Below are 26285 nucleotides of genomic sequence, written 5' to 3'. Positions count from 1 at the left end.
GTATTTCGACACCACGGGTTGGCAGATTTGAAACAAGTTAGTGGGAAAACACAGTGGGCTGCAGCCATGGAAGCCAGCAATACATCTAGCTATTATTGACAGTAGAGATGCACAGATTGTGAAATTCTGGGCCGATACCGATGATTAAAATATCACGGTATTACACAATTACTATTATCAGTGAAAACAGAAGACTTATTTTATTTATTTATTTGAGCATATACTTTATTATAATTGAAACCATTTATTTTATTGACATTTTCTCAACTGCATTTGTGTGTGTGTGTGTGTGACGCAAGTTGACGAGTCTGACAGGCAGACAAGGAGGAAAGGAGATGCGCAAGCGCATGTGAGAATCTGCGTCCGGTTGCATTTTTTTCTCAATACCGTAGATAAGACAATGTACATGGTATGACAACTGTCAATTGTCAAACCGTGGTATACTGTGAAACCGGTATACCGCTGCAACCCTAATGCAGTGTGAAAAACGATTAAAGAAAAATTTAAGCGGTGTAATATAAAGGTTTACATATGATACATTCCTGATAATAAATAGGCTATTTTGAATAATCATCTGAAGCGTCGCCTTCACAACTGCATTATGTCCCGCATATTTGTCCAGCAACTTTTAACGACCAACTGAACTTTTAGATGGTCATCTAAAAATAATTTTAGTCTCATAATGCAATTAAAATTTTCTGAAGAAGCTCAGTAAATGCGATCCAAGGTAAAGAGGGTTAGGTTTAAAATATTTAAAAGTTTTAAAATGTTCAAAAGCAAATTTTCTGAAAGTGAACTTGGCACTGGACAAATAGTTCTGATAGTTTATAGTCTTGAAAAAAAAGGTGTATAACATTCCGAGAATGTCATTCAGCCGACTTTTTTCATCCACAGAACAGGGCAAGGCTAATTTAAGTTTGTGTAAAGAAAAGGCATAGGTCTAAAAATATTTTTTTTTTCATTGGGTAATTATTTTATTTAATGCTTTATTCATTTAGTAATTTATTTAGCCCAACTAAATACAGGGAATTTTGCCAGCATTTTTTTCAAATGTATAAAGAATAATTTTATCGAATTTTGGAATTTTTGGGAAAAAGCACACTGAAGCTCTTCTTCTATTGTGTATTTATTTTTAATTTAAAACATCTTTGTGCACAGAAATTATGTTTTTTTTATTGTGGGCTAATTCCATGACTGCCGTCTATTATTTTGAATGGTGTGGAAAAGAAAGTAAAATTAATAAACGGATGCTATCGTGAATTAATCACAAACAGTGGCCATTAATTTGTTCTTCATGCACTTGTCGATGTGCATGATATGAGATATCGGTGTTGGTACTCCTGGAAGTGTCATGTTTGCAGCATCAGATCTATACGCTGTTAAGATGAATCTATAATCAAGTACAATTAATTGGCTTTCAAGGATGTATACTGTTGTCATGATTAAAACAAGCTAATTATTGTGGCAAATTCTGTCATGTGACACAATTTTTGCACTAATGCCAATTTTCTAGACAAAAAGTGTTTAAAAAGCAGTTTTTTGTGACCTTTGAAGTATGGACATAGTTAAACAGAAAATATTATGTCGACCCCTGTGAAAATTAAAGTTTCCATCAGCGTTATTTTGATGTACTAAAACTTTTTGTGCAAAAAATCCTTGGATGGAAACTTAGTTATTGTTAGTTTGCTTATTCCTATTGCGTGTCCTCAACCTGGCAACCCGAGTGAGCTTCGAGTCTGGGGAGGAGGGGGCGGGGGAGATAACTTCAGTACCCATTTTAAACGCTTGATGTCAATGTTACATATTGCTCCTTTAAAATTATTTGATCTTTAAATATTTTAAAAGATGGGGTTTTGTTGTTCTTTTAATAAATACACGCTTTGCATTACAATTTGTAAAATGTATGCACCTATGAAAGTTCACTTTTTATTAACAATAAACACACAAGCAACACTCACAGCAAAGTAAAGATAACATTTCCGGTCTTACAATTTTAGACAATAATGAACGAATTCGTAGAAATCGATTATTTAGAAGAATATATAAATATAGAACTTATTCATCACCTGGCATTCCGGGCACGTGATGACGTGCTGTGGGGACTCGAGCGCGTGCAGGCATTTGATGCAGAAAATATGACTGCACAAGAGCACGTGCGGGAGATTTCCCACAACTTCATCTTCTGGAGAAAAAAATAAATAAAAATCAACATTTACATCAGGTTACCTATAACATGACTAAATATTAAAGTGCATTAAAAACGAAATTATAGGGCAATAATTTAGTCACGTGTTGCACGTGCATAGGGCCAAAAATGTGAAAATCTGAAATAGCACAACAAGAACAATGTGACAACGTAAAATATTTTTACATCAACAAAAAGATTAAGATGTGTTGCTTGTTACCAGGTAATGTGTACGGTGAGCCACAAATATTACACACAACAGCCGTATCCGACATTTTCCAATTGAGCTCAACTATCCCTTCCACTCAACCTGCTACGTTGATTTATGAGCTCGCACACCAATCGTCCAATCAAAATATGCCTTTGCTCTGATATCCAATCAGGGCTCTCTTTATTTCTTCATCGTGGTCTTCGATGTTTATCTCCCAATCAGAAGCCCCCTTTTAATTGACATTTCTGACGATCATCTGACATGACAACTGTTCAATATAGCATTGCGTTATTTACTGTAAAATATAAAGGATTTTGACCAGTTTTTCTTGTCAAATTGTCACTTATTATTTTGTATATATTTTATTTTTATTTGTTATTTTGCCATTGTTTTATTACTATTGACCTGAAGCTTTAATTTTCCTTCTCTTTTAAATGTATCCACATCATCTATATTGTTGAAAATGTGTCAGTTTATCTAAATTAATTAAGGCTCAAATTAACAGTGGTGCTTGCTAATGTGGGATGTGCAAAAAAAAAAAAAACTGTGTAAAGATATAGCACTTTAACATGGTCAGCTTTGTCAAAGAATATGTGGGTAAAGATGCTTTTGAAAAGTGTTTCCTTGTTGAATATTGATATAAGTACCTCATCAGTAGCACATTGTCTAGAATGAATCCTCATATCTGAGAGAAGAAAACGTAGGATATATTTCTAAAACTTTTAAGCAACCCAAAATTATTTTTACATTGTATGATTTGTTATTGTAATATATATTGTTTTATTACAATTAGGGATCTGTACAAATTAGTAAATTATTAGTATTAGTAAACAGGTGCGCATTCAAGCTTCACATAGTCACACACACACTCAAACTGATACTACACACTAGAAAATGTTGCAGTGTCACAATGAATTTGTCACAGTATATATAACCTGTCAGGTGCAGGTACGAACACCTCATAACCCGACCTGCCCATTTATTATAGACTACTATCAGACAGACACATGCCATTCTCTCTATATTCCCATCTTTTCGTTATCTTTGTACACAGATCCATATTCTTTCTTTGATATTTCTATTGGATTACTTATTTGCCTTCATATATTCTAGGAAGTATTGACATACCTTAAACACATGTTTGTGGATTGCAGAAGAGATGTTTGATAAATGTGAACAATTGTCACCAACAGGAAGGGATATTTGACATTGATACTAGAGAAAATCTGTGTTATATATTAACTTTTCTGTCATTGATTTATGATTGTGGCCTTTCCAATCATTTTTAGTCATTTAATAATCAAAATAATTTATTGTACTCACTTTAAATGGTCACAGAGTACTTGTTTCATTAATTCAATCTGATGATTCTTGGGCTTGACTATTATCATGAGGGTACTGGTCCGATGAAAGGCAGTTTATAAAGAGTGCCACCCTGCTGTATATCAAACATGCACCTTTGAACAGAATTTCAGGGCTAAGCAAAGATACCTCTACCTCTCATAAAATGTGGAATTTTCAAATTGAAGAAGAAAGTTGCTAGTAAGGGTTGTTTAATAATAGCTTCATAACGGTAGCCTGCAAAAGGGGATGTTTATTGTGCAAAGTACCAAATTTCCCTTGTGTGATTTGTTAAATTTGAGATGTTAGCCACAGCCACAATTTATGTTCACTGTACAGTATGGAAAAATATGCTTTTGAAGTGAATGGTGACTAATGCTATTATTCTGTTGAATTTTTATAAATTCAAGAAAACGAAAACATATAACCAAGTCACTTTAGCTCATACTCAATCAATCAACAACAACAACAACTTACATTTATATAGCGCTTTTCTCAAACTCAAAGCACTTTTCATAGTATAGGGGGAATCTCCTCAACGACCACCAGTGTGCAGCATCCACCTGGATGATGCGACGGCAGCCATAGTGCGCCAGAACGCCCACCACACACCAGCTATTGGTGGAGAGGAGATGGTAGAGTGATGTAGCTAATTCAGGGATGGAGATTATTAGGAGGCCATAATAGATAGGGGCCAATGGGGTAATTTGGCTAGGACACCGGGGTTAAACCCCTACTCTTTTACTAGAAGTGCCCTAGGGATTTTTAATGACCACAGAGAGTCAGGACCTCGGTTTAACGTCCCATACTCAATCAATCATACAGGTAATGCATGAGTCAATAATTATAAAAGAATGTTCTTGTTCATGACGTTTTCAATTTGTCTCTTTTAAGCAAATGCAGCTGTAGAAACAATGAAAGGACATAATTGCAATGCCTAGAATAATGTTTACAACAGGTAGGGAAGGTATGATTAGTTTGAGCAACCGTCAGTCAAACTGGCCATGTTTGGTGAGATAAGAGGCTTAAGTTTGGCTATCCATTTACTCCTCTCAGAAAGGAGGGCTAAGGAAGTATGAGGGAAATCTTAAGTAGGTCCAGTAATTATTGTAGAGAAAGAGAATATGTTCAGTGGTTTAAAAAAATATTTGTCAAAATATATTATTGCTCAAAGAGAAGCAACACAAATGCAGAAATCTCTTTTACAAGGTACAAACATGCTTCCCTCTCTCATAACTATAGCCATATGTAGTATACAGACAGATCTAAACATTGAGTTCCCACTCTTAAATCCTCCCCCACCTGCTCTGAGACACAGACATAATCTTCTATCCTTCAAGGGGAAAGATAGAGACGATGCTCTGCTAATTCAATTTGAGGAGCTTGTGGGGAGAATAGGATAGCAGAGCACACCCCTGGATTTTTTTTCTTCACTAGAAAAAAAGGGGAGAAGTAGAGTGAGGATAACTCAGAGGCAGAGGAGAAGGGGATGATATGGAAGCATTGACCTGAAAATTCTTCCAAATGACACTCGCAAGCTTCCTGCAAAGATTTTGACAATGGGAACACTACAAGAGCCAGGATGGCAGAGTAGAACCCGAACCAGTAGTTGTTCGAATTTCCACCATTCCAATGTAAGTAAATCAATATGCATGTGTTAATGTCTGGTACACAAAACAAGGACATATACCAATATCACAAAAAGGGATGTTTTGTGTGATTTGCACACAGTTTACTGTATGTCGCATGCACTTTCACCTATTTAGTAAAATATTCTGTCTGATGACTTTATTAAACATTATGTCTCATGCTTCACAGAAACAACAAATTTTCTTTGGCATTTTATGGACATTTTATCTTTTTATTATTAAATATTTTGTTAAACAAACAACAATGTATTGATCACAACTAAGTTGTGACAGTTTCTGTGGGAATTCACTTTTGATATAATATACAAGTTTGTGTATATTTAATGGAATGATGCCTAATTGACATATTATAATAGTTTAAATAGGTGAAGTAGCTATTAGTGAAAGTCGCAATAGTACTGTTTCATTTTAATAAATGGAAAGGAAACGTTTTTGCTTATTTACTTGAAGTATACCACTTAATTAAATGTGGGTGGAATATGAAGTATATATGCATGATAACAACAAACTGACTTAAACTTTGATGTTAGTTAAATTCCTGTTTTTGTATTAAGATTTTTTAACATTGCTGTTAAGTATTCTAAGAAAGAACAGATGGAATAATTTAGCAATTACTATCTGATCCATCACTGTACCATGACACCACCCTTTTACATAGCTAGGATTATCACAGATGAATTAGACTGCTGAATTTGCAGTCTTGTAATCCTTATGCACTTGGGAACATCTCCTGTCATATTAATTTAAAATATGTATTGAGGATGAGGCTACCTGTAAAATGATGTTTTTACCACAAGTTTTACAACAAAATTGTTAAAACTTAATTTTACACAATGGCAAACGTTTTAGCTATTGTTATCTATTTAACTTTTTATTTATTAATTTATTTATTTTTATTAGCATTTATTATTTTTAGCTTTTATTTCTGAAGAATATAATTTGGATTTTGAAGAGATACATTTAACTTTCCATGACCTCTCAAATATATTTTTCAGAATTTGTCAGTGAAGTAAAAAGATAAACACGATAACATGTATGTTCATATGAAATTGTAGAAATTAAAACATTTATGGTGATGGTTTGAACATACAACCAGTTTGTCCTTCGTCTTTGGAATTAGAGATGCTACATGATAACTTCAAGTGTATATATATATATATATATATATATATATATATATATATATATATATATATATATATCAATGTATATTTTATTCTCTCTTTCTCTTATTCTCTCTTTCCTTCTCTTATTCATTCTTTTTCTCAAAGGTGAAGCCTTTCTCCCAGCGCAGACAGTCTGCTCCCTCTATTATTATAAACAAAGCTCTTACAAAGTCAAAGTCAGCCTCCAGGTATGAAAGCAACATTTACCAGCCCACACTTATCTTCTGATTGTCATCTATTGAAACTCATTTCACAATATAACCATCTCACAATCGTACAAACCTAACAATGTGTTGACATTATAACACATATACGTGAACATAAGACTGCATGCTCAGTACAATATTTTACTATGTCTGAACATCACTCCAAAAAATGTTTTTTACCATACACATTTCAGTTTCATAACTAAATTCAATCAAACTGAATGGAGTAATCTTAAAACGAAATAAAAGAAAACTTAAGATGCACAGTATCTCACAAAAGTGAGTACACCTATCACATTTTTGTAAATATTTGATTAAATCTTTTCATGTAACAACACTGAAGAAACTACACTTTGCCTCAATGTAAAGTAGTGAGTGTACAACTTGTATAACAGTGTACATTTGCTGTCCCCTCAAAATAACTCAACACACAGCCATTAATGTCTAAACCGCTGGCAACAAAAGTGAGTTCACCCCTAAGTGAAAATGTCCAAATTGGGCCCAAAGTGTCAATATATGGTGTGGCCACTATTATTTTCCAGCACTGCTTTAACCCTCTTGGGCATGGAGTTCACCAGAGCTTCACAGGTTGCAACTGGAGTCCTCTTCCACTCCTCCATGATGACATCACGGAGCTGGTGGATGTTAGAGACCTTGTGCTCCTCCACCTTCCGTTTGAGGATGCCCCACAGATGCTCAATAGGGTTTAGGTCTGGAGACATGCTTGGCCAGTCCATCACCTTCACCCTCAGCTTTAGCAAGGCAGTGGTCATCTTGGAGGTGTGTTTGGGGTCGTTATCATGCTGGAATACTGCCCTGCGGCCCAGTTTCCGAAGGGAGGGGATCATGCTCTGCTTCAGTATGTCACAGTACATGTTGGCATTCATGGTTCCCTCAATGAACTGTAGCTCCCCAGTGCCGGCAGCACTCATGCAGCCCCAGACCATGACACTCCCAACCACCATGCTTGACTGTAGGCAAGACACACTTGTCTTTGTACTCCTCACCTGGTTTCCACCAGACACGCTTGACACCATCTGAACCAAATAAGTTTATCTTGGTCTCATCAGACCACAGGACATGGTTCTAGTAATCCATGTGCTTAGTCTGCTTGTCTTCAGCAAACTGTTTGCAGGCTTTCTTGTGCATCAACTTTAGAAGAGGCTTCCTTCTGGGACGACAGCCATGCAGACCAATTTGATGCAGTGTGCGTCGTATGGTCTGAGCATTGACAGGCATACCCCCACCCCTTCAACCTCTGCATCAATGCTGGCAGCACTCATACGTCTATTTCCCAAAGACAACCTCTGGATAGGACGCTGAGCATGTGCACTCAACTTCTTTGGTCGACCATGGCAAGGCCTGTTCTGAGTGGATCCTGTCCTGTTAAACTGCTGCATGGTCTTGGCCACCGTGCTGCAGCTCAGTGTCAGGGTCTTGGCAATCTTCTTATAACCTAGGCCATCTTTATGTAGAGCAACAATTCTTTTTTTCAGATCCTCAGTGAGTTCTTTGCCATGAGGTGCCATGTTGAACTTCCAGTGACCAGTATGAGGGAGTATGAGAGCAATGACAACAAATTTAACACACCCGCTCCCCATTCACACCTGAGACCTTGTAAAATTAATGAGTCACATGACACCGGGGAGGGAAAATGGCTACTTGGGCCCAATTTGGACATTTTCACTTAGGGGTGTACTCACTTTTGTTGCCAGCGGTATAGACATTAATGGCTGTGTGTTGAGTTATTTTGAGGGGACAGCAAATTTACACTGTTATACAAGCTGTACACTCACTACTTTACATTGTAGCAAAGTGTTATTTCTTCAGTGTTGTCACATGAAAAGATATAATCAAATATTTACAAAAATGTGAGGACTTTTGTGAGATACTGTAAATCTAAAATATAAGCTGAAAATGTTTTATCAAATAAACCCAGGCAGCACAATGTCACATAAACACAGTTTTATGTTTGTGTGCATGCAAAAGACTTACTCTGAATATTTTTGCATTTTACTGAAAGTTGACAATAGTGGGACGTTACAAGAACCAGTACATGTGTGGTCTCACAACCTTCTTATCTGCACATGTGAGAGTGTGTGGAAATGAGAGACACAGAGAAACAGAGCTGTCTGTTTTCAGACAAGCTGTCTAAAGAGTATGTGTACTTTTGTAGCTAATTACTCAATGTGAAACACGCGAAAGAGCACATACATCAGACGTCTTGATAAATTACAGACCGATTGATTCAACTGGTTTTCATATACAAACATGAACCAAAAGACGCCTGGCCTGGGGAAACTGTCTGTACATGTGTGTGTGTATCATTACCCTTTCTGTGAACAAAAGATGATGTGTGACCATTGACGTTTTTCTCTCTTTTTCTCAGAGATTGTCTATTTAACGTTAGTCAGGACCCTTGGACCCTGATCCAGTCTCTGCTCGGCCCTACCAGGAAGTTCATTACCCAAGGCAATGTGCTGCTGCAGACGGGCCTTCAGACCCAGGAGAGATTCCTTCTCCTCTTCACAGATCTCCTCATCATAACCAAAGCCAAGTATGGAGGAAATAGATTTGGATGGTGTTCAGTTAACAAAGGAGAAAGTGAGACAGAACCATACAAAAAACATTGTGCTCAAAGGTAGCTCAGGAGACTTGAAGTTCTTAGTATCAAGTCTATATAGACATCGGAGAAAGAAACCTAGAAACAAATGATACAGTAGCATACATCAAATATGGCACTATATGTGGTCTTGGAAAAATAGGATGATAAATGTTTGAGTTCATATTTAGATTGCAGATCTTGGCTAATCTGAGAATAGTTTCACACAATGTAAACATTTCTTAAAGTGCTAGTTCACCAGAAAAAATGAAAATTCTCTCATAATCTTTCTTTCTTCTGCTAAACACAAATTAAGATTTGTATAGATTATTTAAGCTCTGTAGGTCCACACAATGCAAGCAAATGGGTGCAAAAATGTTGAAGCTCCAAAATCCCATAAAGGCAGCAGATAAGTAATCCAGACGACTTCAGTGGTTAAATCCATGTCTTCAGAATAACTATGATAAGTTTAGGAAACAGATCAATATTTCAGTACTTTTATGCTACCTTCATGTGCATTTTGGAGCTTCATTTGCATTGTAAGGACCTGCAGAACTGAAATATTCAATATTTTTTATATTCTTATATTCTAACTTTTGTATTCAGTAGAAGAAAGACATTTATTCTTGTGTGTGCATCATGTCAAATGTGGAGTACTATCCCATTGCTGCCATGATGATGCCCCCTTTATGCAAAACCCCCACAATATAGTTATTTACACAATGTAGGAGTGTGTATGGGCAGTGGTGTCACTGTCTTTTTATCTCAGGTCTGTCATGCAGGTGAAGCAGAAAGTATGTGTGCGTCTAAGTGAGATGTGGACGGCCAGCTGTGTTGATGAGGTGTGTGAAGGTCATACTGTCTATGAGAGGAGCTTTGTCATGGGCTGGCCAACTCACAACTGTGTAGCCACCTTTAGGTACAAACGCACATTTAAATGTGGACTTCCCATTGACATCTTTTTTTCATAAATAGTTATTAACAAGTTAATAACAAAGATGTTTTGTCTATTCCTGTCTCACTTTCTTCAGCACTTCAGAAGAGAAAGAGAGGTGGCTCTTTCTCATTGAATGGTCAGTTCTTTTATTACTGCCATAAAATAATGAATTTTACCACTACAAATAAATTAATACTCTTGTCTAAAGTTTTCTCCCCCCTCTATTTATTTAGTTGTATTAACGAAGAGAAAAAATTTGATGATCCAAAGATAATTCCACTAAAGATATTTACAAAGGATGTTGGGAATTGTGCCTATGTAAGAAACAACGCTTTTTATTGCTCTTAGAATGATGAATGATCATTTTGGTTTGGATTTTGTAAATTCACGTGAATTTGCTTTTTTCTCTGTAGGCAAAGACTTTTTTCATCAGCAATACAGATTCCACTTCTGATGTAATTTGCAGAGCACTACAACAGTTTGGGCTTTCAGTAAGTTATCAAGACTACACTACATCTCCTCCTCCTACTACTACTACTGATGATGATGATACACATTTCTGTTGTCTTTGTACACAGGGTGGGATCAAAGATTATCAGTTGTGGGTATGTTCAAAAAAAGATGAAACTCCATACCCTTTAATTGGTAAGTTATAATTACATATTTTGTTAATTCAGAATCACATTTTAACTGTTTATTAACAGATGTGCAGGCAGTAGCCTAATTCAATAATAAAAAAAAAACATTAGGATCAAGGCATTATCATGATTTTTGGACATCATAATACCACCATAATACATTTTTTTTGCACATTTACCATGGTAATATTATGATATTCTTTGAAGAACCTTTGAGTACTTTTTGTAAAGAGTGTGTGTTCCACCAGGTCATGAGTTCCCTTTCAGCATTAAGATGAACTGCATTCGCTCACTGCAGCAAGATCCAGTGACAGCATTCCACAGCCAGGTGGCATTTTTGCCTATAGATACTCATTGCCAGTTCTGTCTGAGGCCCAGACGAATGAGTTGCACACTAACAGGTGAGACTGGTTATGTGCAGAATAGCATAGTACCATACAATTTTATTATTTTTGCAGTATGCAAAAATACCACACACACACACACACACACACACACACACACACACACACACACACACACACACACAATGAACAAATCTGATAATTAAATTGTAATAATTAAAATGCTATACATTTGAACTTGAAATCAGACAACAGGTTGTTTCACACCCCCATTTCTTCAGATGATCGAATCATCAATGTCACTAATACCCCCACCCTCTCCTCATTTCTCATAGGTGAGCAGAAGAGGAAGAGGAGGATGTCTCTTATTAGCTGGCCTTTTAAACGAGGCTTCGGCATTGAACAGGATGTCCAATCAGAATCTAAGATTTCCCTTGATCATATCACTACATCAAATTCTGCTCATCTCTTTGGTCGTCCACTGAATGATGTGATAAATGACAATACCCTGCCATCACCTATTTTGGTAGGAAATACTGAAAACACTGACATTTAAGCAATTCAAATGCAAAGTTCGACTGATGCTGTATACTACTAAAAATAAACTTTGTAACATTTACAATAACATTATAATAATTTTAAAGTGGTATAAATTTAACAATAAAAAATGTCATTGTTAAATAATTTTGAAAAGCAACTTAAATAGTTCACCCCAAAATCAATTCATTGCATGTTTTTTCATAATGATTCAGAAATGATCTAAAATGACAGATAGATGTTTCATACACTTTTTAAATGTGATCCAAAATGCATTTTATGCAACCCTTAAAATTAGTTTCATTGGTGTAAGCTAATGTATTCAGGTTGATTCAGTGATGTTAAACAAATGGTTTGACTTGACTTGTCAAACCAGTGTATTTAAAAATTATTACATGAAGCAATTTTTTTAGGTTAACATTTTTTCAGTGTACATTGTAAAACATTTTTTGTCAGCAACAAAAATGTGCTTCATGTGGTAACATCTAGGTAACATAAATTAGCTTCTTGTTGTGACATATAAATTGAATGTATTTAAGTCTAAAAGAATATTTATTTACAGTAATATGACTGAATCTACCTGGCTTCATTAGGTTACATCAACAAAAGCTATTTTAAGGGGTAGACTCAGGTAGCAATCTCCACCTTTTCTTCTTAAAGGACATGCTGATGTGTTTGCGCAATGAGGGGGCTGTGACGTGTGGAATATTCCGGCGTTCTGCTGGAGTGAAGGCTTGTCGAGAGCTTAGAGAAAAGCTTGATTCTGGTCACCATGAAAAGCCATTGAATGGACAATCTGTATTTGTTATCGCTGCAGTGTTTAAGGTATACAGGGGGCAAATGTGTACGTCAATGTGTGGTACAGTTTTTTTTTTCTGAGAGTAATTGATATTAAAGAGAGGCCTGTAATGTAGCTCTGTACTATAAGTCAAGACGTTGATTGTACTAGGATGATGCCAGTTACGTGTCCTTAAATCTGTTTTATTTCTGATTGGTAGGATTTCTTACGCAATATACCAGGCAGCCTGCTGTGTGATGAGCTCTTTGAGCAGTGGCTCAGAGCAATAGAGCAAGATAGAGAGAGAAATGGACAGATGACGGAGAGGAACCAGCTACAGGAAGTTCAGAGGTAAAGTGCCACTTCATGGCAGACTAATTAATTATGTTTTGCAATGCAATTCAGTAATGTGGGATAAAACCTTTTTAATGTTGGACAGTTGATCAAGGTTATGATGTTACTGCACATCTGAAACACATTTAGGTTTTAGTAGGCACTTTGCTTAGGGATGGTGTAGTATAGTACTTCTTGTTGGTATCTGACCAGTTAGTAATTCACAAATAATGGTTCTGGTTGTGAGACAACTAGTCAATTGGCCCTTTACAAAAAAGGGACAAGCCCTACAATGTCACATCAAAACTTCTTGTTTCAATAGAAAATACATCAACACTAGACAAACCACGATTGTTTACGGATTTCATGGGGCCTTTAACATTGGAGAGAAAAAAAGAAAAAAAAAAAGAAAAAAAAAACATAACTTCTAACCTCAGGTTAATCCAGGTGGACAGGACCTTTAACTTACTTTGGACAAAAAAAACATTAAACAAATAAATTAGTGTCAGTTACTTCTTTACATGCACGTTCTTACACTATTATGCTTACATGTGTGGTCATGTAAACGCATTAAACGGATCCTTTATCAGTGTAAAGTCATAAATGGCTTAAGAATAAATCGATCAACATGGGTAGATTTTTTCCCATTACCCCAGTTTCCAGCCTTTTTTTTTTTTTTTTACATCAAAAGCAGAGAATTACTAGATTATTTCCAATCTTATGTAAACATGGTTCTCTTGGTATGTCTTTTTTTTTTTTTTAGATTTTTAGTAGTTATCAATGTATTGGTGTGAATGTAAAAAGGCTCAGACTACTATCTAATCTTAATCAGGTTACTAAATAATGCGCTTCATGTGGTAACATCTAAATTAACAGGTTTAATTCAAGATATAATTGCCATCCCATGTATAAAATCCTTAGCAAAGAAATTGCATGCTACCATTTTTTTTTTATAAAGGATAATGATATCTCACCTTTGCTTCAATCATGAAGATCCTGAATGCTTTATTCGCTGAATTGTGCTGGACTTGCAACATTTAGATGTCTTGACTTGCTTATGTTCATAGGCTTGTTCAGCTGCTGCCTAAAGAGAATCTCCTACTACTAAGACACATCATGGCTATGCTGCATCACATACAGCTCAATGCTGAGCACAACCAAATGACCTCCTTTAATCTGGCAGTTTGTATTGCACCCAGTTGTCTGTGGAATAACAATCTACAACCTCAGGAAAAAGATGTCAAAAAGGTGAGCACAAGTGAAACACCTAATAAATATTAACAATATTTTATCATACCTGCTTAGTATGTTAGAAAACAAATTATGAATGCAAATGTAATCTGTGAACAGGTGTGTGACCTTGTGCATTTCTTGATTGACAACTGCTGTGCTGTGTTTGGGGATGATGTTGTAATCCTATTAATGGATTTGATTGAGGACAACAGAAGCAACAATGGATCAGGTTACTATTAATAAATGCAAACATAATTTATTAACACAAATTCACACAAAACTTTATAACACTGTTATAAAACACTGTTGTTAACCTAAACAATGTGTTTCATGTGGTAACATTAAAATTGTATATATAATAAAAAATCTAAAATAGTCTTAATAATAATAATAAAAAATAATATTTTTGTTTGTTTTATTCTTTTTTTATTTTCTCCCCAATTTGGAATGCCCAATTCCCAATGTGCTCCATGTCCTTGTGGTGACATAGTGACTCACCTCAATCTGGGTGGCAGAGGACAAATCTCAGTTGCCTCCGTGTCTGAGCCGTCAATCCGCGTATCTTATCACGTGGCTTGTTGAGCGTGTTACTGCGGAGACATAGCGTGTGTGGCTTCTTCACACTATTCTCCGCGGCATGCATGCGCCCCACCGAGGGCGAAAACCACATTATAGCGACCACGAGGAGGTTAACCCAACATGACTCTACGCTCCCTAGCAACTGGCCAATTTTGTTGCTTAGGAGAATTGGCTGGAGTCACTCAGCACGCCCTGGATTCAAACTCGTGACTCCAGGGGTGGTAGTCAGCGTTTTTACTAGCTAATCTACCCAGGCCCCCTGTTTGTTTTATTCTTATTTAAAAATTAATTGATCTAACTAAATCAACCTGACTAAATTGGGTTACACCAACAAATCAGTTAGGAATAGCTCCTTCAAGTTGCTGTAAGCAATGTTTTATGGAATGGCATGCAGAAAATGTCCCTACTATCTGACAGATATCGCTGAATTAGATGCCCTGAAATAATCAACAAAAATGTGACTGAGTCACTGTCAGATTCTTTATTGGGAACTTAGACTACACTACACTGAAGTGTGGCATTCCAAAATGGCTAACATTGCTCACACCACCTTTAAAGCAACACCAGCAGATTCAAAACAAACTTAAAATGTTTTGTTTTTTTTATTTATTATTTTTCTACCTCTAGTTGGGTCCTTGCAGCAAATGTCAGACTCAGGTTATGACAGTCTAAAGAATGAGGTTAATACTGATATAGAAGACATTCCAAAGTCCTTCCCTCTTAAAAAGAGTCGTAGTATGGACTCACTGGTTGCACTGAGTGATTGTGATCATGAAAACCCAGATGATGATGTGAAGACAGAGTCCTCCAACCCACTGGCACAAATCAGGAACTTCACACCCGCGGTGCGTCAGCCCCGATCACATAAATGGCATCGAAACTCTGTGTCTGCCATTGGCCATGCTTTGAAGTCTAATGAGCAGAAACTAATTCTAGAAAGAGGAAAATTCAAAGAGGTTGAGAGACCTACAAACAATGAAGTCAAAGATAGTGTGTTATTGGAATACAGCTTTCAACAACTGACGCTCATGTCTGGAACAGATGAAGTTGGTCACAGTGAGAGGGAAAAGCAAACTCCACCTCCCCTACAACATCGAGAATCCCCTTCCTCCAGTTTGTCATCCCCAGTGACTTCACCAACTTGCTCACCTGTGAGTTCAATGGACAGCATCTTTTCTCAGTCCAGTGATCATGTAAGCTCTTGCCTTAAAGAACATATTCAGAACTTTCCACCCAAGGGACAATCTGACTATAAACACCCAATCATTTTGCAGAATGAGAATATGTGTCTGTCCGCTTGTCAGAGGGACGGCAATCCTTTTGAAGGGGGTTTACATCCTAAAGTGTTACATTCCAAGCCCAGCAATCCTCTTTATCAGCAGGCCTTACTACACCTAAACAGAAAACCATTATTACTGACTACTACACAAATGCCTGTAAGATCTACATTGCTACTGCAAAATCAAAGAAGCCTTTTCTACAGGGGGCATTTTGAAGACCAGCAAGTGCCCCTTGCTCCTCAGAATTTCAAGTCTTTATGCATTGATAGTGACACAGGTGTTGTGGATGACCTAAGGAATGTCAAATCCAAGACAGAATTCATGTTACCACAGAGTATGTTTTATGGACAGAGCTGTAAATTGACAGTGCACAGGGTCAGGGAACAGAATCTGCCAATTTCAGCTGCAGACTCCAAGACTCCAAGTATCCCCTCAGTGCGGCAGTGGAGGTTTAAAGGACTTGATTTGCACCCACCCACCAGAAAAACAGGCTGGGTTTCTTTTTCGGAAGCTTCCTCTCTCAGAAAGAAGATGACGGAGCACGACGCTGAAGGGAAGAGCCATAGACTCAAGTGTTGCAGTAACAGCCTGTGGATTGGTGACAGAGGAGCCAAGCCAAGATTTTCAAGCCAAGTGGATTTTGAATGGATTATTTGATCTTCTAAAACAAAAATGTCTTCGATTATTAAATTGAATGATGCTTGCATTTAAAAAAAAAAATTGCATATGCCAGAAATCTTAATTTTCAGTTGAGTCGAGTCACAAGTCCCACTAAGTGCAACATCCCGTGGGTGCTCAGGAGCTCTAGTTCACGGGAAAGGTCAAGCACCCAAAGGAAAGCACCAGTTATACTAACAAAAGCCAATTAATTTAATAAACATATGTGCAGTTAACATTTGCCATCTATGTCTGATCTCTGTGGGAAACTCAATCAGTTTTTTTTTCATAGTATAATATATTACGTCAGTGCTTTTTTTGATCGGTTACTGGTTGTTTCCTTTGGTGCCGAGATGCTTTTGAAAGGTTTTGCGGTGTCTTTACACACTCTTCTTGTTTTAAGAAAGCAGCGGCTTATTATCTTGTCTCCACCATTTTAGTGCGAATCATTTTCATTATAGTCTTTATAAAACTAAAAGTCCTTTACATGAAATAACAAAAGGTTGTTTTACATGGTAGCCTCGGGTTCCCTATTCTTTTCAACAGGAGAGAGACTTCAGGTAGCAGAATGGTTTGTTGCAGTACCGCCTCTAACGTGTCTTCAAAAAATCTGCTGCAGTCTTGCACAATTGCTTACACTCACCGTCCAAGATGAAAAAAAATATATAGAATTTTGTGGTTATTAACCAGTCAGAGATTACTTTCATCAGCTAATATTTAGCTTTTATATAACAGTCTGATAAATCGCTCCCTATTCCCACCCATTTTCTTTTTTTAGACATCTTGGTTTCGGATTCCGGAAGTATTTTACCCTTTCATTTCTTCTAAAAATGTTTAAAACATTCTTCATAATAGAGTTTAGGACATGAATCAAACCACCCAGCTCTGAAGTGAATTTCAACATTACAAACTTTGATTTTAAGTAAAAAGCATTTGAAATTCAACTAAATTAAAAAAAGGTACAAGAGTTTCCGTGTACTTACAGTGTTTCATAAGGCATGAACAACAATCCAAAGAAGCACTGCGAATGACGTAATCATATTAAAAACACAAGTTTTTAAAACTATTGATTTTAAGGTATAGTTAAGTACAGAAACACCATTTTATCATTGTATTGCAAAATATTCAAATATTTATGAAATGTATAGTTTTAGAGTGTAGGAAGACCATGCAAGTGGGCGGTTGCTGCAGGGTTTGTTTGGCATGCTTTATTGGCCACTATTCTCTGATTATTGGTTCTTTAATCTATAGGATCATGGGTAGAGTAGTTCATCCCCAGGAATTCTATTAAACACCATTTTTAAAGAATGAAGATAAAATTGCTTCAACAGAAACACATTCAATTGATTAACCATCTTTCATGACCGTTCATGCATGTTAGATCTGTCTTCAAAGGTTCATAATTTATCATTAAAAATGTATTTGCCAGAGGAAAAATTGTATGGGATTTTTACTTCCGGAACGTCTGTAACGCTGTATAGTGCATTATGAGGGCAACCAATAGACTGAATTCTATTTGTTGTTAATCTGTTTTATGTACATATAATAAATTCATGAAGAAAGTAAATTATGTTAATTTTATGGCTGACCCTGGTGCCTCCTTAAAGGAATAGTTCAACCAAAAATAAAAATTCTCAGTTCATTTACTCACCCTCATGCCTTTCTAGATGTGCATGACTTTCTGTATTCTTCTGAACACCAACAAAGATTTTTTGAAGAATCTCTCAGCTCTGTTGGTTCATAGAACACAAATGAATGGTGACCAGACCTTTGAAGCTCCAAAACTCAAAGGCCACATAAAAGTTATTAATTAGACTCCAGTGCTTATATCCATATCTTCAGAACCGATTTGATAGGTGTGGGTGAGAAACAGATCAATATTAAAGTCCTTTTTTTTTATTGCAAATCTCCACCAATGCCATGAAGTGAAAGTGGAGATATATGGCAAAAAAGAACTTAAATATTGATCGGTTTCTCACCCACACTTATCGGATCACCTCTGAAGATAATGATTAAATTACTGGAGTCTTATTGATTACTTTTGTGGCATTTATGTGAATTTTGAGCTTTAAAGGGCTGGTCACCCTTCACCTGCATAGTAAGGACCAACAGGGTTGAGATTTTTCTCTACAAATCTTTATTTGTGTTCTGCATAAAAAAATCATATAAATCTGGGATGTCATGAGGGTGAGTAAATGACGTGAGATTTCTCATTTTTGGTGAAAAAAGATAAAGGGGTGAACAGGGATTCCATGCTGAAGAGTCAAATGTTTGAAAATGGCACCCACAAAATAAAATTCACGTCAATTGATATTCATGTTTTTTGTAATAATTTTTATGTACCTGTGACACAACAATTTTTACCCAATGATGTAAATATTAAAGAATACATTTTTTATTTGCTTGCCATTTTGTTACTTCTTGCTTGCTTGCTTGATTACTCACTATATTTTGGTCATATTTTTGTTGTCATAAAATGTTTTAGAGCATGCATGGTAATGACTTTTCTGTAAATGCTCCCATAGATTTATGACCAAAAAAGATAAGGGATTTTATTGTACTATAAGAGCACTACTTTGCAGTATTTAAAGGTTTTGTGTCCTTCCTAATGCAAGTCCAACATTTTGCTTATTTTAAATCATTTAAAATGGCACATATAAAATCAAAAAAATTGCTTTGTTTAGATTCAAAATGAACTTGTAGCTTTCCACTACAAATAAAGTTTGTGGTTAAACATAAGATGGCTAAAAATCTTATTTATTGCAATAAATCAGGCACACAATTACAATACATAAGCATTCAAAGTATACCAACGAGATGCTCCCATATCTCAGCTTCACAGACAATTGCCGCTTCTGTGCAATTAAAGAAAAAAAAAGTATAAAAACTATTTGTCTTGGCATCAATGAAAATAACATTGTAAGATATAAAGTCTACTTCAAGAAGGTTTACTTTTAACATATTAGATATTAAAATACAAGCTATTAAATAAATCACCCTAATTGCAGTGTTTATGAGATGGGGATTATTTTATAGGTTGTGCTTTGGGTGGGGCTGAGGATTCATTCTCACTGTCCACTCGGGCATCAGACACCGCCTCTGGCACACGCATAATCATCCCATCCAGATCTTTCATCAAACACACTTGGCAACCCAGACGAGATCTGAAATCATGCAAAACAGGAAATTATCTTATGATTGACTATGAGTATTCAAATTTAGCCAACTCCTGAATGAGCATGGAGAAAAATGGGGAGTTGTTACAACAGAGAATTCAAAATAAATTTCTGAAATTAGGACATTGTGTTGATATTATTTGAAAGATTAGAATGATATTTTCAAGACTCACAGAGGTGAAGCTTCTCTTTGTGTGAGGAGGGAAATTTAAGTCATTATTCAAAGTTATCAAATGATTTTAGAAGACTTGTAAATGAACAACATAATTATTCTTCAAAATATCCATTTGTGTGTGCAATGCAGAAAAAAAAAATCATAGAAATTGGAATCATACGAACAAAACAAAATGCTGACAGAATGTTAATTTCCTGGTGAACTGTTCCTTTAAGTCCAGCCCACTTTATAATGGAGCACAACAGTGCCGGTCTATTTTTGCAGTCGTCTTGGTTTTAGACATTTTTATTAATTAATGGGACTTTTTTTTAACTTCTGGAACCTGACTGTTGCACTCTATACCTGGTTCAGATCAGTCACTGTGAGTTTTGCAACATACATTCGTTATTCCAATCGGGCTCACTCACGTGTCTGTAAGCCCATAAGCCAAGTCCAGCATGTCCATTTCTTCATCAGAAACTGGTCCAAGCTTCTTATAAACAGCTTCCTCAAAAATAAGGTGGCATGTAGAGCAGGCCAACGTTCCCTCACATGCACCTAGTTATAAACCCCCAAAAAGACACAAAAATATTAGCCTACAAGCTTAAGATTAGTCTATCTGGTGGCTAGCATTAACATACTTTTCTGAGCTAAAAGAACTGTTCACCTAGTTTAACCTTTGGATTGCATACACAATGCCAGCACAGCCTGCATCCCAAAGTAAAAATGTACTAAATAATTTTCAGTGAACATTCAGAAATATGCACCAACAAAATTTCAGTCAAATCACTTTAAGAATTTAAGTATTTTCCTTGTTTTAACACTTTTGTATTATATCTGGCAATAACTTACCAAACCCATCAATATCTAGATTATGGTTTACAACGACATCGAGTAATGTGTCTCCAGTTGAAGCTTTCACTGAAAGCCTTTTTCCATCTCTATTCAGAATGTGAATGGTCACCTTCTCCTCTGCCCTGCAAAGAGACATTTATTAAGCCTTTATTTTTCCCCTCCTTTTTCTACCCAATTGGAATGTCCAATTCCCAGTGTGCTCCAAGTCCTTATATTGGCATAGTTACTCGCCTCAATCCGGGTGGCAGAGGATGAATCCAAGCTGCCTCCGCATCAGAGACTGTCAATCCGCGCATTTTATCACGTGGCTTGTTGAGCGAATTACTGTGCAGACATAGTGGATGTGGAGGCTTCACGCTATTCCCTGTGACATCCACGCTCAACTCACCACGCGCAACACTGAGAGCAAGAACCACATTACCCTATGTGACTTTACCCTCCCTATAGCCACTGGGTTAATTTGGTTGCTTAAGGGACTTGGCTGGAGTAACTCAGCATGCCCTGGATTCGAACTCACAACTCCAGGGGTGGTCAGCGTCAATACTCGCTGAGCTAACCAGGCCACAAACATTATTAAGCCTAACTATTTGAAAACCCTAAAACAATGATCTGTTGTATCCTTAAGCACCATTTGCAGAACATTTTGGCTGACGTCGTTTTTATTCTTAAACTGCCCCTTGGTGAAGTATATTCCAGATAAACTCACACTATTGAATAATAAAATGTGCCTTTATGATAGGCTGCATAAATTATGAATTCAGTAAATTTGTCAGAGAAGTCGGAGAAGAAAAGTGCATGGAGGCCTAAGACAAGACAAAGCGGGATGGAGAAGGGAGTGGACGAGGGATTTTGAGTGAATTGGTCTTCATTACACAAAAATATAGGTTTTCCTTACCTGAAGTGATTGCAAAATCAGTCTTTTATTGTGTGCTCTGAAAACTTTACTTATAAGCCCTAATGAATCTTTCCAAGTTTGGGGCAGGTGTCGGTTTAGATTGTCCAATATATTTTTCATAAGCCCAAATTCTACATTAAAAAAAAAAAATACATAAAAAAAAGGCCCAAAAGATGCTAAACAGTTCAGCATTTTTGTATGGCTAGATAAGCAACATATGGGTTGGTATAAAATACAGATAAGCTAGTATAAGATATAGTAGATAAATATTTATTAGCAAACAATACATTTCTAGATAAAGAAAAGCACACAGTAAAATAAAGACTAATGCTTAATTATTATACAATGCATACTCCAGCACACAAACCCAATCTACACAATGAAGAAAAAAAAAAAAGAAAAAAACGTATTTTGCGTAACTGGGAAATACAGCGAGATCCCAAAGCACATTTGCACTTTGGACACTTAAGTCACACATACATACATTTACCAATGCCATTGCATTTGTATTAATACTTTTGATTTAATATCTAATGTGGCATCTCAAACAAAAGATATTACACATTTTCTCAAACCCATTTTTTGTTTTTACATTACTTAACCAACAGGTGCCAAAGGTCATTATTAGTGGAAGTCAGTTTCAAGTTCACACCTGTGTCCTATCTGAATAACCACAGTTATAGTTGTAGTTAATTACATTACATAACTACGCACCTAGTAAAAAACGAAAGTGCTCAAGTGCTTCTTAATTTTTAACGGTTCATCATATAAAAACAAACTTTATATGGCAAAATGTATTGTTTGAAATGTGTGCTTGTGCTATATATGCCTTAAAAAGAAATGCCACTTATCTAATGCATTGACATGTAGTGTTGCCCAAGTGTCCAAATACATGTGTGACACTGCATTATACACAAATTAGCTGAAAGGAGGAAATATCACTTGACTGTTTAAACATCATAGCGGTCAAAATTACAAGGGTAAACCATACTAACTTGAGGCCTGAGCCGTTTTAAATGACAGTTCTTACCTCAGTAAACTCAAACATGTGTTTATTCCTCTGCAGTGTCTAAAGGTCTCAACCATGCATCGAGGAAACGCGCTTGCTGTTTTACTGAATGTTTGGTGTGTAGCGATACGCAACACAGCAGGTCTCTGGAGAAACAGTCTAGCAACAAATGACGACATTGTAATGTAATTGTATTGTGCTGACGCGGTCTGCTGAATGTGAGCTGCAAATGGATATTTCGAATCTTTGAATGTAGCGTAATTCTCGAATTGTCAAAATGTATTGTCTCCGCCTTCTTTCTGTTGTGCGTGTGTGCGCGCGCGTCATAGTGTTCTTAAAGGCGCACTCAATAATTTTGGCTGATGTTGCACTGACACCCAGCGGCGTAGTTGCAGCATGCAATCATGCAACGGTCCGTGTTCGCAATGGTATTGGCTAATGCTACTACTCTTACTATTTCTGCCGTATATCGAGCAAGTAGAAAAATAATAAAAGTAAGTGTAAGTAAGCTTAAGACTAAGTAAGAGTAGTGTATGCCATTCCGAACAATTTATTCAGTGCGCTAAAGTTTAGGAAAAAGTTCGAATTCCAAATGCACGGTTATACACAACTAGACTTTTAACTCAGTCAGAACCTTTGAACTTACTACGTAAAAACCTTATTCTATACAGTAGCTAAGATATTTGCGTGCAGGGTGAGCACAGGCACTCTGCGCGCTCAATGAATCTGCGTCTCACAGATGCAGCGCGTTTATTTGAAAGACTACAGAGAACAGCGTCTGATTTACAAAACGCTTTCAAACACAAAGATTGAATCTGGATGTATACAAAGATGATGGTTTAAATTAATATGTCAAATTCACATGACAGAATTAATGCAACAGTATAGATTACTTTAAAATATTTAAGCCCTGCATGCATTTAATGTTTAATGATAAAGAGAAAGGTGCTTTAATGCCCTAAATATGTGCACGGTAAACTTTTGTAATATTTCGGAAATAAAGAACGTTTAATGCCATGGATGCGTCAAACACAATCTCAGATAGCAGGGAATAAAATGCACAGTGATCTTCAAATGATAAAACTGCCTGCAATATAGTAGCCTAAGTCTATACTTATTTTCAATTTATTGAGTAATTCTGCCCGGGCATAAGGCAGCGAACGCTACTGATTATATGACTTCTTCGGAATGCTTTGCTTTTAAATGATTCAGCATTTACCATTTGTAATTCACGCTATTCTCTGTGCAAAACCGAGAACCACATTATAGTGACGAAGAGGTTAACCCAACATGACTCTACCCACCCATATTAACAGGCCCATTCGGTTGCGTAGGAAACCTGATTAAGAGTCATTCAGCACACCCTGGATTCGAACGTGCGACCCCAGGCATGATAGTCAGCTTCTTTACTTGCTGAGCTACTCAGGTCCCCCAAACTTTTTTTTTTCTTTTTTTTTTTTTTTTATATATATCAAATCCAGACACCTTACTCCAACACCTTATCCTTGTAATCATGCTAAATTGCTAATTTGGTACTAGAAAATCACTTACCATTATATCAAACACTGTTGAAAGCTATTTAGTTTGTTAAATGAAGCTTAACATGTCTTTGTGTTTGTTTTTGAGTTAGACATGGTATGCAATAGACTGGTATGACTTAAGATCGATATTGGGTCAAATATGGCAAAAAAAGAAACTGCTTTCTCTAGAAGCTGGTCAGTCAATCATTGTTTTGAGGAATGAAGTTTAAACAATGCTTGAAATTGCCAAATAACTGAAGATTTCATACAATTGTGTACACTACAGTCTTCAAAGACAAAGGACAACTAGCTCTAACAAGGACAGAAAGAGATGTGGTAGGCCAGATGTACAACTAATCAAGAGGATATGTACACCAGAATCTCTAGTTTGAGAAATAGACGCCTCACGTGTCATCGGCTGACAGCTTCATTGAATTCTACCCGCTCAACACCAGTTTCATGTACAACAGTACAGAGAAGACTCAAGTGCAGGCCTTATAGTAAGAATTGCAAAGAAAAAGCCACTTTTGAAAAACAAAAACAAAAAGAAAAGGTTACAATGGGCAAAGAAACACAGACATTGGATAACAGATAACAGGAAAAGAGTGTTATGGATCTTAACCCCGTTGAGATTTTGTGGGATCAGCTGTAAGGTGCGTGAGAAGTGCCCAACAAGATATACACATCTGTGGCATGTGCTACAGGAAGCGTGGGGTCAGATGTCACCCGAGTATCTGGACAAACCGACAGCTAGAATGCTAAGGATCTGCAAAGCTGTCATTGCTGCATTTTTTTCTTTTTCTTAATATTTATTTACTTTTATCATTTTTATCTCTTTTCTTTCTCCCAATTTGGAATGCCCAGTTCCCACTTCTTAGTAGGTTCTGGTTCTGGTAGGTGGTGACACGGTTACACACCTCAATGCAGGTGGTGGAGGACAAGTGTCAGTTGTCAAACACTTGAGTCTAGTCTCAATATGCGCATCTTATCATGTGGCTTGTTGTGCATGACACTTCAGAGGCTCATGCTGTCTGCGATCCACTCACAACCTACTTATTTTGTTTAAAGTGATTATATAAAACATTTTCAATAACTGTCCAATAAGTGAAAGGATGGTATTTGGGATAAAAGCCCCCCTGTTGCTGGGACTAAAGCACACATTGTTTTTCTTAAGAGGGGCGAATAATTTTGTTATGAAAATTTTCAAAGTGGGCTCACATTGACTGATCCAATCACAATGTAGATTAATTTGTTTTTATAATAATTAAGATGCAATACAATGTCAAATGTGATTGTGATGAAATTGTGCACCCTAAAGAACTACCTTGAAGTAGTTATTTTGAATTAGCATTATCTTAATTTGTTACTCAAAAAAGCATCTTGCTGTCTTAAAAGTAGTTGCATAAGTTAAAAAATTCTGGTATCTACATTATGTTAGTACAACCGCCTTGGGGCCTTTTACCCCAAGTGTGGATAAAAGGTCCCCTAGCCACCTTTTTTTAAGACCTACAGAGCTGGAATATTCTTTTAAAAATCTTTGTGTTCAGCAGAAGAAATAAAGACATACACATCTGGAATGGCATGAAGGTGAGTCAATTCTAAAATAATTTTCTTTTTTGTTGAACTATTCCTTTAAGTTTACATTTCTAATGTAGTTTGCGTGTTATATTCTAGTCTGGGAGTTTGGTGAAAACACACTGACATAATTTTAGGCTCCACAATTTCTAATATTTACTTTTTTTTAGGGAAACTTCTTTCTTTGAACAAAAACCCTATCCCTTTTATTACACGTAAACCAATAATTGAAAATTATTTTAATCCACTAATACGTTCGTCTCTGCTTCAAGGCTCTTGCTTACTTCTCCGCATGCGCAGACAGAATCAAAATAATGATGCCGTGGCTGGCCTCAGATTGAACACGGGGCGATAGGTGGGGTTTCAAGAATTATCAGCCAATCAGAGGGGCCCACGCCACGACCAATGGTTACGACGTCTGCTTT

General features: G+C 36.5%; 3 protein-coding genes across 4 annotated transcripts in view; 1 reads left to right on the top strand and 2 right to left on the bottom strand.

Annotated features, from left to right (window-relative positions):
* rnf17 (ring finger protein 17) overlaps positions 1 to 2460 on the bottom strand; it is a 78142-nt gene extending 75682 nt beyond the window's left edge. Inside the window, exons 1-2 of the mRNA XM_052148354.1 lie at positions 2406 to 2460; positions 2067 to 2182 (exon numbers count right to left, since the gene is read on the bottom strand). Coding sequence (XP_052004314.1) covers positions 2067 to 2182; positions 2406 to 2460 — 171 coding nt within the window. The remainder of the gene's footprint in view (positions 1 to 2066; positions 2183 to 2405) is intronic.
* Positions 2461 to 5140: 2680 nt separating this feature from the next.
* On the top strand, positions 5141 to 19324 carry arhgap20 (Rho GTPase activating protein 20). Its single transcript, XM_052148785.1, has 15 exons — positions 5141 to 5371; positions 6658 to 6740; positions 9148 to 9315; positions 10130 to 10279; positions 10392 to 10433; positions 10531 to 10615; positions 10711 to 10788; positions 10876 to 10942; positions 11184 to 11336; positions 11615 to 11805; positions 12477 to 12641; positions 12815 to 12945; positions 13995 to 14175; positions 14278 to 14389; positions 15367 to 19324. Exons 1-15 carry the CDS (start codon positions 5297 to 5299, stop codon positions 16674 to 16676), a joined length of 2991 nt encoding a protein of 996 aa, XP_052004745.1. The 5' UTR covers positions 5141 to 5296; the 3' UTR covers positions 16677 to 19324.
* A 91-nt stretch (positions 19325 to 19415) lies between these two features.
* LOC127659134 (adrenodoxin-like) lies at positions 19416 to 23061 on the bottom strand. 2 transcript variants are annotated; one of them, XM_052148800.1, is made up of 5 exons: positions 22787 to 23061; positions 20859 to 20983; positions 20435 to 20564; positions 19674 to 19840; positions 19416 to 19531 (listed from the first exon to the last, which is right to left on the bottom strand). In XM_052148800.1, the coding sequence occupies exons 1-4, from the start codon at positions 22942 to 22944 to the stop codon at positions 19702 to 19704; spliced, it is 552 nt and encodes a 183-aa protein (XP_052004760.1). In that variant the 5' UTR covers positions 22945 to 23061; the 3' UTR covers positions 19416 to 19531; positions 19674 to 19701. The 2 variants fall into 2 exon arrangements, with proteins under 2 accessions (XP_052004760.1, XP_052004759.1); XM_052148799.1 differs by having other exon boundaries at positions 19422 to 19840.
* Between the last annotated feature and the right edge of the window lie 3224 nt (positions 23062 to 26285).

This window comes from Xyrauchen texanus, chromosome 18, assembly GCF_025860055.1.
Source record: "Xyrauchen texanus isolate HMW12.3.18 chromosome 18, RBS_HiC_50CHRs, whole genome shotgun sequence".
Lineage (NCBI taxonomy): Eukaryota > Metazoa > Chordata > Actinopteri > Cypriniformes > Catostomidae > Xyrauchen > Xyrauchen texanus.
Note: the sequence above shows the minus strand (reverse complement) of the source record. Positions and strands in the feature narration are given on the sequence as shown.